The sequence below is a fragment of the Schistocerca gregaria genome, chromosome 2, assembly GCF_023897955.1.
Source record: "Schistocerca gregaria isolate iqSchGreg1 chromosome 2, iqSchGreg1.2, whole genome shotgun sequence".
Taxonomy (NCBI): Eukaryota; Metazoa; Arthropoda; class Insecta; order Orthoptera; family Acrididae; genus Schistocerca; species Schistocerca gregaria.
The window spans coordinates 391,854,317-391,876,442 of record NC_064921.1 but is presented as its reverse complement, the minus strand read 5'-3'; the positions used below and the strand labels follow the sequence as shown (position 1 = coordinate 391,876,442).

The 22,126-nt window shown below is 41.3% G+C and overlaps 1 protein-coding gene across 3 annotated transcripts in view; it reads left to right on the top strand.

Annotated features, from left to right (window-relative positions):
• LOC126321593 (aspartate--tRNA ligase, mitochondrial-like) overlaps window positions 1-22,126 on the top strand; it is a 146,225-nt gene that overhangs the window by 17,079 nt on the left and 107,020 nt on the right. For 2 of the 3 annotated variants that reach the window (XM_049994199.1, XM_049994198.1), the window contains exon 2: window positions 14,063-14,197. The exons of the other annotated variant lie outside the window; for it this stretch is intronic. In XM_049994199.1, coding sequence (XP_049850156.1) covers window positions 14,068-14,197 — 130 coding nt within the window. In that variant the 5' untranslated portion in view covers window positions 14,063-14,067. The remainder of the gene's footprint in view (window positions 1-14,062; window positions 14,198-22,126) is intronic. 3 annotated transcript variants of the gene reach the window in all.

Sequence of the window (22,126 nt, the reverse complement as noted above, 5' to 3'; positions counted from 1 at the left end):
TAAAGCCCGTTTCTTCATAACAAGTTGAGCTGTGCATCACTGTTCATCAGTTGTGGTACAAACTTACGAAAAAACGAAACTAGTCCTAAAAAGGCTATTAGTTGTTTTTTATTCGTTGGAGCTGGACAGTTGCATATGGCGTAGTTTTTTCGGATCAGGTAATATATCTTGTTCTGACCTAAAAAGTTGACTTGCTCCTTACCAAAACTAGACTTTTTTAAATTGCTGTTACTCTGTAATCTGCAAATCATTGAAGCACCTGTTCAATGAGCCTGATATGTTCTAACCAAGTGGGTGTGGCTATTAGCATGTCGTCTACGTAAACAATGACTTTGCTAAGCAATTCTGGTCCTCAAACCTTGACCAAGGCAGATATAAACACTCCTGCGCTAATGTTCAGTCCAAAAGATAGAACACGAAATTTGTAACTTCTGTCCCCACAAACAAATACAGTAGATTTTCGTCTTTCTTCATAGAGCTTTATTTGCCAATAGGACATCTTGAGATCAAGTATACTGAAATATTTTGTGTTGTAAAACTTTAGAAGCTGTTTGTCCAAGTTGTCTCGTCTTATGCGTACTGGTACTATAATCTTATTCATACCTCTAGCATCGAGAACTAATCTTACAGATCCATATGGTTTGCTTTCTGGTAATATTGGACAACAACAGGGTGTAAATGAAAGTTATATAATTCCCCATTTAATCATACAGTTGATCTTCTCCCTTACTGCCTCTCGTTTTCCCCATGGAATAGTATATGACATTACACAAAATGTTTTATGTGGACATACTTCAAATTTATATTTAAAGCCCTTGATTACTCCTGGCTCCTTACTGAAAACATTGGTATACTTAAATAACAAATTAGAAAGTTCTTGTCATTGCATCTCATCTAGTACCTGTGATTCACTTAGTTTCTGCTCTACCGTTTCATAACTAACCTCAGTGTTTGCTTCTTGTTCGGTATCAAATTTGTTTGTGAAATATGCAGCTGGAAAGAAATACTGTACCACTACACTTGACTCTGGTTTGGTTTTGTTACTTTCATTATGTGTTCTGACTAAGTCAATAGAAAAGAACTCATCCTTTACAAAAAAAAAAGTGACATTTAACATTACCTATGTCAAGATGCATTTTGTATGTTCTAAACATGTCCATACCAATAAGGCAATTAACTATAAGTTTGTCAGTTATAAGAAAGTTGCAATTCACTGTAAAATGTTTGTGGATATTACGTGTCATATGTTGGTAATAACACACTTTAGCTGTTGAATGAACATTTATTTAAGCACAGAACAAGGCGCGCGTACAACATGGCTTTGCAAACGTAGCGCGAGAGAGAGACATAGACAAAGTAAGTCAAAGATCCTTGGGTCCAAAGATGATTGTGCTTTATGCCTGAGGTGCCACAGAAGATACCCCCCCCCCCCCCCCCCCCCCCAGCATTGCAGAGCACAGCGGGACAAGAAGTGGACACCTCGGAAACTCAAAGATCCTTGGGTCCAAAGATGATTGTGCTTTATGCCTGAGGTGCCACAGAAGATACCCCCCCCCCCCCCCCCCCCCCCCCAGCATTGCAGAGCACAGCGGGACAAGAAGTGGACACCTCGGAAACTGCGCTGACAGGGTTGCGTGCATCAGACTGCTGCACAGGTGGTGGAGTGTTGCTGGAGGCCATGTCGGTGGCATCAGCAGGCGAGACAGCAGCGATGACAGGCAGGCCGGAAGCGTCAGATCGCAGTTAAGGGAGGAAACACGCCGGTTTTAATCAGTTAACTGTAGATTCATCTGCAATGATGTGGACATGGCAGCAGGCGGATGGAAGCTTGGCACAGGAGTGATTTAGCAATAGATGCGAATGATGATTTCCCTTGTTGCCGCTCTGCAGACAGGCCACCGATCATACTCCGAGCATGTGACAATTCAGCAGTGGTACCGACAATGCGAGTGCGTAACACCTTGTTTTGTGTGCAGAGCTCGTTACTTTGTGGGCGCACGGCCAGAAAGTCAGAGTGTCATGGAGTAATACGCTCGAGCAGAGATGTGCATGTGGAAAGCGTAGCCAAGGAGGCAGAGAGTGGGGTCATGCTGAACCTGTTCGAGCACGGAACGGTAGAACAAGACTCGTGACGGCCTGCCAAAAGTTCGTAATGGTATAGGAAGTCCAACCCGATCACAGGTTCATCCATATCGGCGATGTGGGATGTCAAAGAGAAGGTGGTGACTGATGACAGGTGAAGCAACATCTTGATGGAGCCTGTGACTGCGATAGGAGAGTGATTTTCAGCAATCAAATCGAGGTTAGAAGGAGAGAGCATGTTGCCCGCATGCTTGGCCAGGATAATGCTGACGTCCGGCGCCAGTGTCGACGAAAAAGTGTGTGCCCGATGACAAGTCCGTGACGTAGAGGCATAGCACCGCTGGAGCAAGTGGTGCTGCATTGGACCGTAGGCTCTGTGAAGGATCGTGGCGGGATGTGGTGCCTAAGCGTGCCCGCCGATCTCGGTTTGGAAAGCTGCAAGGCACACGGCAGTTGAAGGCAGCATTCCTATAAGTAGTGTGGAACCATCACAGCGCAGATGACTGTGTTGGTGCCAGACGCCAATTGGGTTGCTGCTCAGGTGAGGTTGGCAGCTGTCGGGGTTCACAGGCAGTACCTTCTGTAGGCCACTAGGTGGCAGTGACATGCAGCTGAGGTGCCACATGTTCAATTTGTAATGGAATAAGTGCCCGATGCTTAACCTATTTAGTCTTACTGCCTGTAGCAGTTTGCATCTTGCAATTTTGGACAGGAAATGTTGGCAAATTGCCTCTCTTCTTCAGTTCACAAAAAATGCATTTCGCATTAGGTTAGTAGTTGAACCTGAATCTAAAATTAACTGTATGTCAAAGTTAAATATTTTCACCTTAATGATTGCTTTATTTGTACTTCCTTGACTTTAGCCACTATATCTAACTCATGCTAATACAAATCTTCCTTGGTATCACCTTGTTTGTCAGACCTTATAAAACATGTTTTTAGTTCTGCCTTGCCCCCACTCCCTGAGAGGTCAATAGCCTGGGGCTTAACCATGACCGGTTGGCATTTTCCGATGGATAGTGTGACTTAATTCATTACCTGGAGAAATTCCAGTTAGTTGCACTGCGTGTCTACTTCGCCAATCTGTGTCATCAGCTGCTGTGCAGTTATTTTGCTGCCCAAATGTTTGCTGCAGTACAGCGTAAGGCATGGCATTGTTGCCATGCGTCGGCCACTGCTGCAGCTGACTATTCCTATTCATGTTCGGCATAGGACCTTGTGATGGTGAATTGTAATTCACTCGTGCGTTGAAATTACCCCTGCTGCTTTGGAAATTTCTTTTCGATCGTTCATTTCTCCATTCCTGTTATCGCACTCATTACCTCGTACGTAATTTTGCTGTTGTGTGTACCATCCTTGCTGTGTATTTAGATCATGTTTTACTGACTGATTTACGTAATGATGTTGTTGTGCCTGATTTTCTGTTGCTCTGTTGGGTACTGGTCTTTCCTCATAGAATAAGTCGATAGAATCCAGCACTGATAGAAAATATTTGGTGTCGTTATCTGGCGTTCTGACTAATTTTTCTCTAATGTGCGATGGTAAACGACTTCTCAAATTTTTTAACACGTGTATCTGTGATATTGGGTTCATTTGGTAGCCTTTGGTAGTGAATGTAGGAAACTGTTGATGTCACAGCAAACCTTCGTCTGCAAAAATAGTTGATAGACACAAGGCAGTATTAATCTGTAATTCCGGCTGGTAATTGTTCAGGTAGTGGAGTTGTGGGTATGTTTACATTTTGCACTCTACAACTGTCACTGGTATCTGCTTTGGGACTCGTTACAATTTGCGGATGAACACCAACAGGTTGCGGTTTGTTCACTGTAGCCTTTTTATAATTTACATGCATATTTCGAGATCTGGTAATATTTTCTTCTAAAAGATTGCAGATCCTATTTTCTGCGGCTTCTAGATTAATATTTGCCTTGTTCACTACCTATTTAATTTAATTTTTTCTGAAGAGCCTCTTCTACCACAACTGTATACAGCTAACTTCTCTGCAATGGTATTACCCTTATCTAACGTACCTGCTTCAGCTTGACTTATGATCTCATTCAATATTTCATTGATCTTCTCTCTCTCCATCTTGGCAAATGCTGACTCAAGTTGTAATGTTGCTACCTGTAAAGTAAGCTCTTCTACAGCTAGACGTACACCTTCATAGTCTTTATTTAGTTTGTTAATGACAGTGGTTACCTTTGTTACTGTCAAATACAACTGTTTTTGTGTGGCTCCAATGTTTGTGTTTGTGTCTGTGATTTTCTTTATCTGTTGTTCTACTAGATCATTATGGTTGTTAAAAGAATCTACCTTCTGTTTTAACTCCGTAATGTTACTGTTAACTTCAGAAAGCACTTCATGCTTTACCTGTGTTTTCATATCATTCAATTTTTTGTCGATTTCAGTGCGAAAATTTTTGGCTAAGTCATCGAATTTCTTAGAGACCGTATCTTGCAAATCCTTGAATACTTGTTTTTGTTCTTGTTTCATTGCATTTAGATTTTGTGTGATGGTGTTCAGATTGTGTTTCAAACTATCAATTTTGGTATTCATATCTTGTTTCATATCACCGAAATTGGTATTTATATTGTGTTTCATGTCATCAAATTTCACAATTATATTAGATAATAACTGCAATAGTAGTGCTTCAGTTGTACCACAATGGTTGCTGTCAGTTGTACTTTCCAAGTTAATGTTTGTGTCATGACCAAGTGGTGTTTGTAATGTGTTGTCAAAATTCATATTGGAATCGCTCTCCAATGTTTCATTCATGAGCAGTATGTCACCGTGGGAGATGTGTGACATTGCCTCATCAATTGTAAACATTGGGTCGTCAAGGTTGTTCTGCTGTGGCGCATTGCTATCATTTGTCACTCCTGCGACACTCATCTCTGATCTACTTAAATTTTCTGCGTAGGCATGCATGGTGCCCGAACTTCAATTGTTCGATCTCACAATTCTACGCCATCTTGGCTGATTGCATTTTCGTTATTGTTATCAACAATGGGCATTTATTTTTCGCCCATGATGTATGAATATGAAACAAAAAATAAAATTCTCTCAAGAATGTTAATAATTCCAAATGCTAACCATTACACCTGACAGATGCAATTCACGTGATGTCAAAGCCTGTTTTACGTCTATTATGATGCTCATACTATTGTGTCCCAAATCTTTATGTTTTACTGACGATGTGTATCACACTGAAAAATTTCTGTAAATTTTCTGCCGATAAAATCCAAGGAAGGAAATAATAAGGATAAGGTTTCTATCTACATGGAAAATTTTACGTGACCTGGGTCCAATTCTTATTCCTTTCAAAATTTTTCTCCTCAATTTTTGCCTTTTTGTAATACTTGCTCCCTGTCGTGATCCATGCAAACAGAAAATACAGGCAGTTAGTTTTTATGATTCATAACACTGTCATAGAAATTTCTTACTATAACAATAGTAAACAAACACTACTCATAAATGGTGTCCTGAAGTCCTGGCAGATAGGCCAACAGTTGTAATAAAAAAAAGAATAAATAAATTAATAAATACTGCTAATTATTATTGACTATGCATATGAATTCATGTTTTTGTAAGATATAATATGATTGCCTTATTAAAATGTTCTGTGCTTATTTGTATCTTTTGGCCATCGAACTTTGCTTACATTTTAATTGTAGCTGCAGGCGGTGGACACCAAGAACACCGGCGCTTGTCGTAATCAAGCAAATACTCCTTATATGTTCTTCTCTTCAATTCAGTAAATAAAAAAATACTTAATACTGTTGTCCAGTACAATATTATTCACACACACACATGATACATAGAGGCCTTGCGGCACATTCATAATTAACATCTTTGCCAACTCTCTGGTTGCTCGATGTTTCATTTTTTGTTTTTTAATAAATCTTAATTTTATGGCATCCTGGAGGCCTTAATCATGTACCTACACAACGCACTCCTTTTCTCACTTTCGATAGAATGGTGCTTAAGTCAAAGATCAAAGTGGTCTATGAAGTTACCATAGTCTGACCGTCCATTCCAAACCCGATGCGCTATTACCAGTTGTCATCATTACAACTACACTCGAATGTCCTATCTACACCCGGACAAATGTGTAACCTCTGGTAGGAATGTGACTGTCCGCCTCCTCCTCCCCACTGTATCAACTATAATGGCAACCATGTCACCTCCTCCCAAGATTATCCTGTGTATCTTGATGTGCGGTCTGTCCAGGAGATCTGGTTGAAGGAAAAAGTGCCTTACCCAGTTGCTCGCAAGTTGTCAGCTAGTTGGAAACCCATGTTCTACCATCCGGCACTTATAGCAGTACTGTTCTTGCTATATCTTGCTCCATGGAGGACATGACCACACTGACATGCCACCACAAATTCAGCACCATGATTGTGAAATCGCCCAGTGTCATGGAAGTGTCCCCATCTCCTCCTCCAGCAGTGCAGCAGACCACCAAACTTTCGCCTTATGGGATGAAGTGACCTGCTACACAACCAGCAGGATGGAAAGTACAGACAGAAGGAATACTTCTGCAAAGACTTCCTACGTCCCTCCAGCCAACAAATATCTGAGCCTTCCTCTGCCAGCTGGAAAGGTTCCAAGAAGTCAAACAAAGGCAAACAGTCTTCTCGTTCGCATACATGGAGGTCCTCTTCAACAATGTTGCCACATGATACGCTCGCTCGGCCAACCTCCGTGTCGCCGGTGTGTACCACCAACCATTTTTCTGCTCAGGACTTTGCAGACTGACAGAAGGAGAATGCCGACACCTCTGTAGGCCACATGGAGCAGGATCCTTCTGCCTCTGTGCCCTGTAGCAGTGAGTCTTCAAATGCTGACACTCGGCAGACACTGAAATGACACCTCTTCATTTTTTCCCTCCTCCTTTGCTTGTTATGACTGTCCTTCAGTGGAACATTCATGGTCTTAGATCCAACAAAGAGGTCTTATGTCTGCTCTTAGAATCGCAGCATCTGTTTGTTCTCTGCCTCCAGGAAACAAAATTGCGTCCTCATGACCACTTTGAGCTCTCGCATTTCTTCTCAGTCCACTTTGACCTTCCTTCCGAGGATGGCATTCCATCTCATGGGGCAGTCATGCTGCTCATCCAGGATGATGGTCACAGTTAACCCCTCTCCCTGATGATTCAAGCTGTTGCATTCCTCATTTTCCTTCCTCACTTGACCTTTTCCCTTTGTACCGTTTACATCCCTTCACCTTTTGGTGTCACCAGGGTAGACTTCATCCAACTTATTGGGCAACTCCCTCACCTCTCTCTGGTGCTCGGTGACTTTAATGTGCACCAACCCCTTTGGGATTCTCCCATAACCAGTTGGAGAGGTGCCCTCGTGGCCAACCTCAATCAACTTAACCTCATCTGCTTTAACACAGGAGCACCCGTTTCCCTTTCAAACTCCACTCACACCTATTCCCATTTGGACCACTCCTTCTGCACTGCCCAGCTTGCTCATCATCTCAAGTGGTCCATTCTCTCTGACATGTACTTCAGTGACCATTACCCATGTGCTATCCAATCGCTAACTCCTACCCCACCATTGTGCACACCCAAACGGCAGCTTTCTAAGACCAAGTGGAGGCTTTACTTCTCCCTGGTGACCTTTCGACAAACAACATTTCCGTAGTTGCGATGAACAGGTAGAATATCTTACAAACATTATTCTTACCACCACAGAACATTCCATACCTCACACTTCCTCTTTACCATGCCATGTCCTGATCCCTTGGTGGACTGGGGCATGTTGTGACGCAATTCATGCACGGAGACTGTCATCCTACAATTCGTTATAAACAGATGCGTGTACAGTGTCATTGTGTTCTTCGGGATAGCAGAAAAGCTTGCTGGATTTCCCTTTACTAGTTCTTTTAACAGTTCCACTCCCTCTTCCGTCATATGGGCCAACCTACAATGGTTATCTGGGACCATTCCCTAATCTCCAGCCTGACACTAGCAGATGAAGTGATAGTGGACCCTACTGCTATGTTCAACAGCTTAGGCTGCTACACTCCTGGAAATTGAAATAAGAACACCGTGAATTCATTGTCCCAGGAAGGGGAAACTTTATTGACACATTCCTGGAGTCAGATACATCACATGATGACACTGACAGAACCACAGGCACATAGACACAGGCAACAGAGCATGCACAATGTCGGCATTAGTACAGTGTATATCCACCTTTCGCAGCAATGCAGGCTGCTATTCTCCCATGGAGACGGTCGTAGAGATGCTGGATGTAGTCCTGTGGAATGGCTTGCCATGCCATTTCCACCTGGCGCCTCAGTTGAACCAGCGTTCGTGCTGGACGTGCAGACCACGTGAGACGACGCTTCATCCAATCCCAAATATGCTCAATGGGGGACAGATCCGGAGATCTTGCTAGCCAGGGTAGTTGACTTACAGCTTCTAGAGCACGTTGGGTGGCACGGGATACATGCGGACGTGCATTGTCCTGTTGGAACAGCAAGTTCCCTTGCCGGTCTAGGAATGGTAGAACGATGGGTTCAATGACGGTTTGGATGTACCGTGCACTACTCAGTGTCCCCTCGACGATCACCAGAGGTGTACGGCCAGTGTAGGAGATGGCTCCCCACACCATGATGCCGGGTGTTGGCCCTGTGTGCCTCGGTCGTATGCAGTCCTGATTGTGGCGCTCACCTGCACGGCGCCAAACACGCATACGACCATCATTGGCACCAAGGCAGAAGCGACTCTCATCGCTGAAGACGACACGTCTCCATTCGTCCCTCCATTCACGCCTGTCGCGACACCACTGGAGGCGGGCTGCACGATGTTGGGGCGTGAGCTGAAGACGGCCTAACGGTGTGCGGGACCGTAGCCCAGCTTCATGGAGACAGTTGCGAATGGTCCTCGCCGATACCCCAGGAGCAACAGTGTCCCTAATTTGCTGGGAAGTGGCAGTGCGGTCCCCTACGGCACTGTGTAGGATCCTACGGTCTTGGCGTGCATCCGTGCGTCGCTGTGGTCCGGTCCCAGGTCGACGGGCACGTGCACCTTCTGCCGACCACTGGCGCGACAACAGCGATGTACTGTGGAGACCTCACGCCCCACGTGTTGAGCAATTCGGCGGTACGCCCATCCTGCCTCTCGCATGCCCACTATACGCCCTCGCTCAAAGTCCGTCAACTGCACATATGGTTCACGACCACGCTGTCGCGGCATGCTACCGGTGTTAAAGACTGCGATGGAGCTCCGTATGCCACGGCAAACTGGCTGACACTGACGGCGGCGGTGCACAAATGCTGCGCAGCTAGCGCCATTCGACGGCCAACACCGCGGTTCCTGGTGTGTCCGCTGTGCCGTGCGTGTGATCATTTCTTGTACAGCCCTCTCGCAGTGTCCGGAGCAAGTATGGTGGGTCTGACACACTGGTGTCAATGTGTTCTTTTTTCCATTTCCAGGAGTGTATTTTACAGAGATTTCGAGCTCCATCCATTATCACCCTACCTTCCCCCGTTGGAAGCAAGTGGAGGATGCTCGGACGATACCTTTCTCTCCTCAGATCGTGAGTGCTACAGTGCCACCCTTACAGTGAGGGAGCTACATCATGGTCTCACTTCATCCCGATCTTCCTCCCAGGGCTAGGTGATGTTCATATTCAGATGGTGCAGAACCTTTCTCTTGCAGGCAAGCACTTTTTTCATCATATGTCCAATCGCATCTGGGCAGAGGGCACGTTTCCCAGACACTGGTGTACCTAAGCCCGGCAAGGACAAACACCTTCCTTCCAGTTACTGCCCCATTTCTCTCACCAGCTGTGTTTGCAAGGTAATGGAACATATGATTCACGCCCGGCTTGTATGGTGGCTCGAGTTTTGCAATTTACTAACCACTGCATAATGTGGATTTTGAGCATGCATTTTGCAGTTGACTATCTCATCACTTTGTCAACCCATGTCAGAAATGGTTTTCTGTGGCAAATACCAGACTGTGGCTGTGTTGTTCAATTTCGAGAAACCTTAGAACACCTGCTGGAAGCCTAGTCTCTTCCATACTCTGTACATGTGGGGCTTCCTTGGCCGCATGCCCCATTTCCTTTAGGAATTCTTAAAAGACCAAATTTTCGAGGTAAATATGGGTTCTGCCTTGCCGGATACCTTTATCCAGGGAAACAGTGCGCCTCAGGGTTCTGTCCTGAGTGTCATCCTCTTTGCTATCACCATTAACCCTATAATGGCCTATCTCCTGCTAGGCATATCCGGCTCCCTTTTCATTGACCATTTTTCGATTTATTACAGTTCTTTACAGACTTGTCTCCTTGAGTGGCATCTTCAGCAAAGTCTCAATCATCTTGACAATAGCTTTTGCTTTTCCTCTGACAAAACCATTTGTATGAACTTCTGGCTGCGCATTTGGTTTCTTTCACCATTTTTTCTTCTTGGTCCTGTCACTCTTGTGTTCATTAAAACTACAAAATTCCTGGGATTCATGCTCGATAAGAAACTTTCTTGGTCCTCCCAAACTTACCTGGCCCCACACTGTACGCGGTCCCTCAATGTTGTACTTGTCCTCAGTGGTACTTCCTGGGGAGTAGATTGGACCACTCTCCTCCGTTTGTATCAGTCCCTTGTCTGTTTGAAACTAGACTATGGATGTTTTGTTTATGAATCTGCAGGTCTGTCCCTCTTACGCTCTCTCAGTACTATTCACTGCCTTGGCATCTGTTTGGCCACTGACACCTTTTACATGTTGTACACTGTCCATTCCGTAGTCCAGGAGAGCTGTAACTTGCTCACTCTTGATGGAGCCATTGTGATGTTTATGTGGGTTTCTGGTCATGTTGGCCTGACAGGAAATGAGGCCGCTGATGCTGCTGCCAAAGCTGGAGTCCTCTTACCTTGGCCTGCTAGTTCCTCCATTCCCTCCTATGATCCCTGTGTTGCCATCTGTCAGCAGGTGGTGTCATTTTGGCCTCACCATTGGTCTTCCCTTCAATGGAACAACCTCTGGGGAATTGAGCCTCTCCTAGCAGCTTGGATGACCTTCACTTGGCCCTCTTGCTGCAAAGAGATAATTTGATAGTACACCGTAAAACACAGACACTGCAAAATAGTATTACATGCCTAGCCAGGCCACAAAGACAATAAATATCTCTCTCCCTGTATGGGAAGTCATGGCAACTGTGTGTGTGCCCAGGATGTGGACCCATGGTAACATACAGAGGTTTTGGCCAGTGCAGGAGATGTGTGTGAGAGCTGAAGTGGTTAAGCTACCACTCATATAAAGTGGGAAATCCGGACTGGGTTCGAGTTCCAGTCTAGTGCAAATTTACATGTCACTAGTAAATTGTGCAGTTTAAGTCTAATCATTTGTGCAACTACAAATACATTTCTTCCTTTTTTTAAAAAAAAAATTGGTCTACACAAGTGAAGGCCTTTTGAGAGATCATAAAAGATCCCTTCCGGAGACTTTTTTTTAATGGCTTCTTAAGCTTTATTGTTACGAGGATATTGCTTATTCTGTTCAGAGACCACCATGAGACCCTGATTGACTTTTGTTGAGGATGCTGTGGAAATTAAGATTATCGGCAGTCAGTCCATGCATGATGTTTTCAAGAATTTTTGAAATGATTGTTAAAAGGGAAAGTGGGCAATAATTTGACTTTTTTAATCGCCTTTTTTTATAAAGAGGGCTATTTTTATCACCTTTTTTTATAAAGAGGGATATCAATAAAGCCAGTTTTATTGTCTCAGAGACAATTCTTTCTCACAGAGATATATTAAATACGTTGCAAAGACTGGAATTATACAAGTATAACAATATTTCACTTGAAGTGTTATCATCATCAGTAGAGTTTTTATTTTAAATGACTTCTCAATCTCATTTACTATAGGTTCCTGGTAGAAGAGCCATTGCTTTGTTCACAGTTCCTTTGCAGCCAGCCTTCTCTGCTGCTGTCAAAAAATGTTTGTTCAAGATTTCTGCAACCATTTCAAGATTCTTTGCAATAGTTTCACTTTGTTTAATGTCTGTGTGTTTTCATGTTCCCTGTTTTCTCACCAGTTTCCCTCTTTATCACAATCCAAATGGTTATTACATTGTTTTCTGGCTTCTCGGCTTCAGATTTTATGCATGTAATCTTAGATTTATTTATTACATTCTTTATGATACTACAGTAAAGATAGGAGCACTGCCATTTCTCTGGGTCATTATAAGTTCTGAGAGAAGTAAACAGCATCCTCTTTGTTCTACAGGGTGCTTTTATTCTTGCAGTGAGCCAGGTCAGTGTCTACATGACTGTTTTTAGGAAAGGTAGCTTCGGGTAGAGACACAAGTTAATTTAAAAACATGCTAGTGCTGTACTTTGTATTTGCATCTGTTTACTGAAAACTGGACTCCAGTCTATCTCTTGTGGGCTGCATTTGTATTTTTTAAGGATCTAATCATTTATTGCCATTCAAGATTTTCAGGAATGTACAGAACTGTTGCATGGATTTAAATCAGTGAGTGTAAACAATTGACCATCATTGTCAGAAAGGGCATTAACAGTTGGCTGTTACTGATACTGTTGACTCTTGACTTATCTATGAATATATTGTAATCGGACTTTGACAGGTATCGCCATGTTTGCGACTAGCGCTGACTGTGAGCAAATTACCAAATAACTCTGTGGCAGTATACATGGAAAAAAAAAAACTTTCAGGGTTTCTCTTCAAAATTACATATGTATGATATCTGTACAATGTTTGGTTCTTGTGCAATAAATAATTTAAAGTGTTCCCAGTCTTTATGTATACCTGTTTATACAGTACATATATTTCAAAATGTTGCTCTACACATTGACTCTTTAGATCTAATGCTCTGTATGATGTTATATTTTTTGTAAAATACTGCACCATCATTTTCAAAGATGGTTCAAAGATATGTGTTACTAGACAGTATCCACTCAGCATCAACATTTCAACTTCATCTCTCGTATGGCAGTCACTAAAACAAAATATGTATGCATCTGTGGATCCTCTGAAAGACCTGAAATTTCATTTACTTATCTGCAAGTCCTCTTACATTTTGGTGAAAAACTGTCATTGCTTTAGTGTTTGCTGAGAATGCATACTTTCACCTAAAAAGTATATGAGGGCTTTGAAACAATAGGCTCATTGTTAACAGTTTCTCTTAGAATTTTTCTGAGCTTGAAAATTAGTCTGATAAAATTGTTGGCACCATTTAAAAGGAGTAGGTTCCAAACATGGAGTTATTTTGTTGTCTTATTCTGTAATTGCTGCATTTAAAAGGATACCTAATGCTTTTTTCCCTGACCTATTTAGATGCAAGCTGTGGTTAACAAACAACTCCCTACTAAAATTACTTACATGTGCAGCACAGCTATTGCTAAAATTCTTGCAAGTGTGTGTTGATTTATTGTTAGTTTGTGTAACAGCCTCATTTACACAGGACTGTGGACCAACTCGTGTCTCTTTTGAATATTTACAACAATTACCTTGGAGAGATGAAGCATCAAAAATCTCTACTTGAGTGTTTGTATAACGTCATAATGGTCATTATAGGCTAGCTTGTTAGAACCACATGTTAGGATCACATAATCATATTTTACTCTTTCATCATTGCAGCCTACAATGACTTCCTGAATTTTAGCACCAGATTTCACAATTCCACTAACCTCAGCTATGCTGAAACTGCTTTTTACAATTTCAGTCATACCTCTCCCATGACTGCAAAACTATACACATTTCGTGGCAGTTTCTTTTCCCCTAAAATGATCCATATTTCTTCCAAAACAGTTTTCTTCCTCTTATTCATATCATAGGAAGCACCCTTTTCGTTTCAAAAGTTTGTTCACAGTACAAATGTTATGACTTTATTTTCATTCTTGTGGTTAAAGTTTGTGTTAATGTCATATTTTGTAGATCACTCTTGTAGCCTTTCATTCATATTGTGTATTCTTATTGTTTATTAGATGCGAATTATTTTTAGGTACTATGATTCCTCTCAGAAAATTGCAAGAGATAGTGATTCCTATGAACATGGTGGCATCAAATGCTGTGAAGCAGCTGACCAGCTCACAATCAGTGCCCATTCGTGGTATTGCAAAAGTCATGAGTAGTAATGGTGAGTGCATTGGGTTTCAGTTTTATTACTTTTAGTGTGGTGAATGAACAAATAATTTTAATCTGCTGTAAACTTCTGAATTAAGTTTCAGTATTTATATATAGTATATAGGTGTGTGCTGGGGAGGGTGGATTCATAGTTGGGGTATTATCACATTTGTTTATCAGATGTAACAATAAATATACACTGAAGAGCCAAAGAAACTAGTACACCTGCCTAATATCATGTAGGGCCCCAGCAAGTATGCAGAAGTGCCACAACAAGACAGGGCATAGACTCGACTAATGTCTGAAGGAGTGCTTTAGGGAATTGACACCACGAATGCTGCAGGGCTGTCCACAAATCTGTAAGAGTGCGAGGGGTTGGAGATCTCTTCTGAACAGCATGTTGCAAGTCACCTGACTATGCTCAATAATGTTAATTTCTGCTGAGTTTGGTGATCAGCGGAAATATTTAAAGTCAGAAGAGTGTTCTTTGAGCCACTCTGTAGCAATTCTGTGCATGTGGATTGTCACACGTCCTGCTGGAACTGCCGAAGTTTGTCAGAATGCACAATGGACATGAATGGATGCAGGTGATCAGACAGGGTGCTTATGTACATGCCACCTGTCAGAATAGTAGCTAGACATATCAAGGCTTCCATATCACTCCAATTGCGCATGCCCCACACCACTACAGAGCCTCCAGCAACTTGAGTAGTCCCCTGCTGATATGCAGGGACCATGGATTCATAAGGTTGTCTCCATACCCGTACATGTCAATCCACTTGATACAATTTGAAACGAGACTCCTCTGACAAGGTAGCATGTCTCCATTCAACAACAACCAATGTTGGTGTTGACGTGCAGTCATCAAGGGTACACGAGTGGGCCTTCGCCTCTGAAAGCCCACATTCATGATGTTCCGTGGAATGGTTCCCACACTGGCTTGTTGATGGCGTAGCATTGAAAGCTGCTGCCATTTTCAGAAGGTTTGCACTTCTGTCATATTGAATGATTCTCTTTAGTTGTCATTGGCCTCGTTCTAGCAGGATCTTTTTCCCATCGCAACAATGTTGGAGATTTGACAATTCACTGGATTCCTGATATTCACCGTACACTTGTGAAATAGTAGTACAGGAAAATCCCCACTTCATTGCTACTTAAGAGAAGCTGATTCCCATCACTCATACGCCTACTACAACACCAAGTTCAAACTCACTTAATTCTTGATAACCTGCCATTGTAAAACCAGTAACTGCGCCAGACACTTTGTTGTCTTATATAGTGCCATATTCTGCCTGTTTACATGCCTCTATATTTGAATATGCACACCTATACCAGTTTTTTTGGCACTTCGGTGTATATTTATAGTTGTGTTGTCATTGTCATTCCTAACATCAGAGTAATCCAAAAAAATCAGATACAAAGAAGACAACATATCTGGAATTTAGAGAATGTTACAACTAGAGAGATGTACCTGAAAATATGTAGAGCTTCCTTTTGTTTTAAAGTAAATCTGTTTCCTTTCATGGCAAATAATTTAATCAATGCCAGGTTCCTTTTGGATTTGTTCTACATATCTATGAGGTATTCATGATCATCTTGTCCACTTCGGCATTCATCAAAATTGATCGCCTGAGGAACTCAAACTGATGCACAAATGAATCTGATTTCCATTGTTGACACATACAATAAGTTGTCTCTCATGGGAGACGTGCCATAGATAAGTCCCTGCAGTTGCACTATCCTCTGTATCCTTGGTGGCCCAGATGGATAGAGCATCTGCCCTGTAAGCAGGAGATCCTGGATTTGAGTCCTAGTCGGGGCACACATTTTCAGCTGTCCTCGTTGACTTATATCAACGCCTGGGTATTCATTTCATTGTAATCTGTCAAAAGATTACTGAGTCCTCCGCATAGTAGCCATACACATTGACAGCTGAGACGGACACTCTGAGTAACACATCACCTTATAAAGTGATGCAGATTAAAGGGAGGCTTGATAGAACAATTTCAGTTTATGAAGATTTTGCAGGCTATCTCACCTTTCATAGCTGGTAAACAATGAGGAGGTGTGTCTCCCGTGAAATAGAATCACAGAGGAAAACAAATGTGCATCAAAAGTATTACCAGCCTTTGGAGTGGAAACCAGCTTTAAATAAATGTGTGACACATTCTCACTGTTTGGTTGAAGTCTAACAAGTACATGAAAGACTACAGACTGTAGCACCACAGAAGCTGACACAGACGGGTAAAACTCGCTGTATCCATAACAGTTTGTAAGCTGCATATGCCTCCTGTGTGGTGACAAACATCTCGGGGAGCTTAGTATTGCACGACAGAGTGTGAGGTTGGCGAACATGGTGTTCTCAAAGTGGAGGCTGGCCAACTCTGTGTACACTTCAGTGACTATCACACAGTGCGGTGGTGGGATGTTGCACATTACAGGGAACAGAATTCTCAGCTTAACTGCGTGGTGTATGCATATGAAGCAACAACCTCAAGGTGTGCTATGAGCTGATGGAATAGATGACTCTGACATGAAGTATTCATGGAGGGAAGTCTTCTGGATACCTGCTGAACCTCTGTTCTGTAGGCTTGCTCTGGTGAGGGCTCTGCCTGAGTTGACAGGACCAACCTGCTCTTGGGGTGACCATGGAACATACATCATCCAGTAAAAATACTCCTAGTAGTTTGGTTGGACCATTGAATAGTGCGAAACCCCAACTCTTTAAGAGAAGTCAAGAAGTCAGCTCTCATGAACATACATAAGTAAGAGGAAAATGGATTGTACTAACTAAACATAGATCAACTGCCAGAATGTGTGTTTTTAAACCGCCAAGAGGGAAGAGCCATCATCTTTCTGTGTTTAAAATATTTGTACAGGAGGATGTAAATGATATACCTCTGAAATGGGACTTTGAAATGGAAACCACTATTTAACATAAAGAAACACTCCTGCAGAATGCAAAACTATTTTTTGAGTACACCACTCCTGACAGCTCAGGTCATTTGGTGGGATGTAATAGATCTACACACTGATGAATTAAAGAGGAAATGGAAGACCGAAAGAGTGACTAATGTACAAAATATTGTGAACAAGTTCTGTGAGTAACTGCAAAAGATGGCTGCATTTGTTTTGATTTTCTACCCCCTCCCCCTCCAATATATCAAAGCAGTGTATATCAACTTACAAGTCCAGACCTACATACCAGATTCATCAAGGTGTTAAAATGCCAGCTTTTTGGATATAATATGTTGATATGTGAGGGCCAGGCAATATGTGGAAATTGTAACAAGGCTGCCAGTAAAATTGCCACTACTCATACACTTCTGCCCTCATGTGTTAATGATGGTAACTGTCTTGGAGAAGTGGATTGAGAAAATTAAAGTGACCAGTAGTGCAAAAAAAACTGTGAAGTCCTTCACAGAAATTGCTTAATTCTGGTTCTTGAGACTTTTTAAGTGGACTTTCTAGGAAACTAGGCTTATCTTGAAGTGTTTGCAGATTCAGGTTTAACAGCATCTCCATGCCTGGATGTTAGTTTTGCGGATGACATTTACTGCCCTTTTGTTGGTGGGTGTGACCTGTGCTTTCCTCCAACTACGAAGCTAGCTCTCTCTCTCTCTCTCTCTCTCTCTCTCTCTCTCTCTGTGTGTGTGTGTGTGTGTGTGTGTGTGTGTGTGTGTGTGTGTGTGTGTGTTGGTGGAAGGGGGGGGGGGCGCTTGCAATATATTATAGCTAAAAATGGGGCCAATTCAGCTGCAAATTCTGTATTTAATCTGATAGGGATTTCATCAGACTCTAAAAGTTTTATTAAATTTGAGCAGTTTCAGCTGTTTCTGAATGCCACATATACTAATAGCGATTTCATTCATCTTGGCAATGGTGCAAGAATTAAACTGGGGAAGTACTCCTGTTGATTTTCTTTTGTGAAGAATATTTGTAAATGTACAGTGTGGTCTATTATTGTATTCTATTTTTATTTATCTATTATTCACCATTAACAATGTTATATGGTTGGTTTTGATTCTGTTATGTGCTATCGTCCTTGCTATTCCATGTTTCCACATATGCACCAGTGTTAGTAACACACTGTTGCAATCGGAGTGCAATGCTCTCAACAGACTGTTGCGACATATCATTTGATACTCGTGCAGAGTCTTCCCTTATGACTGCTTCTAAAGTATCTAAGTTGCACGGTTTTCTGGCATACACTTTCTCTTTCAAATATCACTGGAGGAAAAAATTTCCAGTGTGGTCAAGTGTGGACTTCTCGGTGGCCACTCAACAGTTCCATGACATCCAATAGAATGGCCTGGAAAAGCATTGTCATGCCGTTCTCATGAAACCAGTGCAAAATGCAGAGGTGCTGATTGCACATAAAGTGCACGTGTCAGTACCATCCCAGGTTTAAACAATGGAATGAACAGAAGTTTGTAGCATTCCTCTGTACATTCATTGTTTCATGAAGAATGCAAGGACTAATGAGAGTATAATCTTGAATACTACACCACACAGTCAATGAAGTATGTGAGTGCAATTTTTCAATCATAACTCCAAGATCATCATTACTAGGACCCCAGTAATGGTAGTTGGAGATTTACGTGGAACATGGTTTCATCTGACCACAAAATATCAGGTTATCTGGTTCTTCTTCTGTCCATTGTAATGTCGATTCAGTAAACACTATCGTGTCCGTTGGACCAAACCATATGGTAAACCAGTTTCCCTCTGATATTCTCACAGGGACTTTGTGGAACTTTACACAAATACCACAGCAGTACTGACTTTAGCCACTTCACTAACAACTCTCTTTGGGGGCCCAGTATCCCCTTTGGTGAGTAATCAAACATGTGTGCAACAAATTCACATCTTTTAAATGTTTTCACGTCCAAAGTCACATCTCTTCCCCTCTCCTGTCTCCACCATTGTTTCACTATTACAGGCAACTGCCATATTTCCATCCTAGTTGGAATCTGAGCACGGTCAGAAATGTGTAGCCTGTGCACTATCTTCACTTAATTTGTGGTTACAGCTACAATAAAAATAAATACATAACAATTACATAATGGTATAGAATGGAGCATAATGTAATGTTGGAGTGATTGGTGTTAAATCGTTTGTGATAGAACAGTAGTGTAATAAAAATAGGGATATAATAATGGATCACCCTGTAGTTCTGCTTTCCAATTTCAAGAGTGCCTGGTCACCACATTTTGCTCCACCAACAGCTTTTACATATGACCAGAATTTCTTTTGTTTTTTTACAGGTTTTCCAGTAAAATTCTGCTATGGTAGTCAGTAAAAGCATTCTGCATTGCTCTTTTGACAGCCCAACATTTTGCATTTAACATTCCACTAGTTTTGCTCCCATGCTTTATTTTGCACTGATTGTTTCAGTAGTCACTTTGATTCTATCATTCCAAGTTAAATCAACACAGAGTAGTAAAACTTCCAGCCTGACAATCTTTGTGTGTTCTTTGCACTTGACAAGAGAGTGAAAAGTCTCAAATTTCAAAATTTTTAGGATATGTACAATAAAAACAATGGCTGCCCAAAGTTCTGAAAAGTGCAGAAAATTCGACTAACACTATAGTGATAAATGCCTTTGTCACTATACATTGCAAATAGGCCTTTTCTCTCTATTAAAGCCCTCATTCTTGGGATCTCTACCTCTTCCTCCACCTCCATAAATTTTACATAGTCCAGGTAATCCATAGAATTAAATATTTAACATGCAGGAATCAAAGAACACACCTTACTCTCTAATTTTACTCCTACTACTGCTTAGGAGTAAATTTTGGCTTTCCCAAGTTATTAATGGTGCTCTCCGCCAGTTGTGGAGTAAATAAATTTACTTTGGGAGCAAATGAAAAATTTACTTTGTTGTTCAGTAAACTCTCTTGGAAATCACTGATTCACTTATTCTTGACTGATGCTCACCACTCTTATTTAGACTAATCACAGTTAATTTTGTAATATGCATGGGCCATAGTTAGACTAATCACAGTTAATTTTGTAATATGCATGGGCCATAGCAACATTGTTACATACACGAAGAACATAGAAAAGCCGCAAAAATGTTAATTAAGTTCTGTTATGTTTGCTCTCAAAGCTTGGATGGTATGAACAGATGACGTTGTAATAACAACTGTTGAGTGCTCTGACTGTACAGATCTACCAGGAGGCTGCAGTTTTAAGAGTAAAATATATTACTGTAATTCCTTTGTGGATGATAGACACAAAAGATACAAGAAAAGTCTATGTAAAGTGTAGATGTGAGTGGTTGACATTATTTGTGGCATAAAGACAGACCACAAAATATATAGTCCTTGTAAGAAAAGAAAACACATTTGAAAGAGAAATTTACTACTACTAGCACTGAAAGCAGAGACAAGATCCAAATATTGACACTGCTTCCGAAAAATTGAAGCATTTGAAGGATTGAAAATGGGTTTGGTACTTTAAACTATATCTTAGCAACTCCATTTTGAGAACTAGACATATGGTAAGTGAACACCTTGTAAACCATGTCAAACAATTTTAAATCAGAGCACATAGAAACCTCTCTTTGTCTGGGAAGACAGATTTTGTGCATAGGAAATAGTTGCAGGATTCATAAACAAAAGTGACTGGTGTTGGGAAACGTGGATGAGCTGTATCAAGCATTCAAAAAGATGAAAATATGGAACTGAAAATAACAGAATCCAAAGTCTTCCAGTTATGGCTCTAGAACTATGTCTTTCGATTTGACGCCACTTCAGCGACTTGCATGTCGATGGGGATGAAATGATAATGATTAAGACAACACAACACCCAGTCCCTGAGCGGAGAAAATCTCCAACCCAGCCGGGAATTGAACCTGGGCCCTTAGGATTGACATTCTGTTGCGCTGACCACTCAGCTACTGGGACAGACATATATGACATGAAAGATGTTCATAAATGTAACAAATGAAGCATCAGTGAGGACATTATTATTAAAAACTTTAAAAGAGCCTTAAAACATCCAAAAATATTTCCTACTCCTTAAAATTGGTTATCATATAGCCAGTAGCACTCGAGTTCTCTCTGTGGACTGAAATATTTCACACATGAAAATGTTCCTAAGCATAATATATAAAAAATCAGGGTTCAAATATCATTAAACTTTAAAAGAAAATTAGAAAATTCTGAAGTTCTCTTCTATTCCCCTTGTTAATTGGTTGTAGAGTTACTACTGCACCAGACTGAACACACCAGACCAAACACTTTCCCACATTGAATCTTCCTCTGCTGTGTTCCATTCGCTACCGCCAGTATGCTGAGGGCTGCTGAGCTGATGTCTGCTAGAGTGCCCACCTCGTCCCCAAGCAAAGGCTATAATAAGTCTTTGAAAATTTCTTAATAGTTCGTATGCTTGTCAGTCCTCAGAGGGCACTTCCAGTTGCTGAAAACTTTGGACCATTTAGGATCCCCAAAAAACTGATAATTGTTTTATAAATTTCTTTCAAATTTTTTAATGCGCTCACATCAATGCTTTATGCTATACTTAGGAACATTTATTATGAATTACAATGGTCCACTCTCTCCACAAACTAACTTTTCAGTGCTGTAGGTGTTGTACCAACCAGGTTTCTTAACATAATAATAATAATAATAATAATAATAATAATAATAAAAAGAATTAAAAAAATTATAAAGCTGCAGCAAGCTAGTGCGTGGCTAGTTATGACAGTGAACTCTCAGTTCCACCTTCAACAAGTAAATGTAACAAATTGTATGTTGTATAAATTTGTATTATAACTAATTTCTTAAGGACCTAGAAGCTTTCTAAACTTAAACTTTTAAACCATTTGTAACTTGTACCTATTGAAATTATAAATTTTTTTAATAGATTTGAAGGTGGACAGCTAGTCCAAAATCGATCATATGGAAATAAAGGAAAGTGATGTGGGGACTGAATT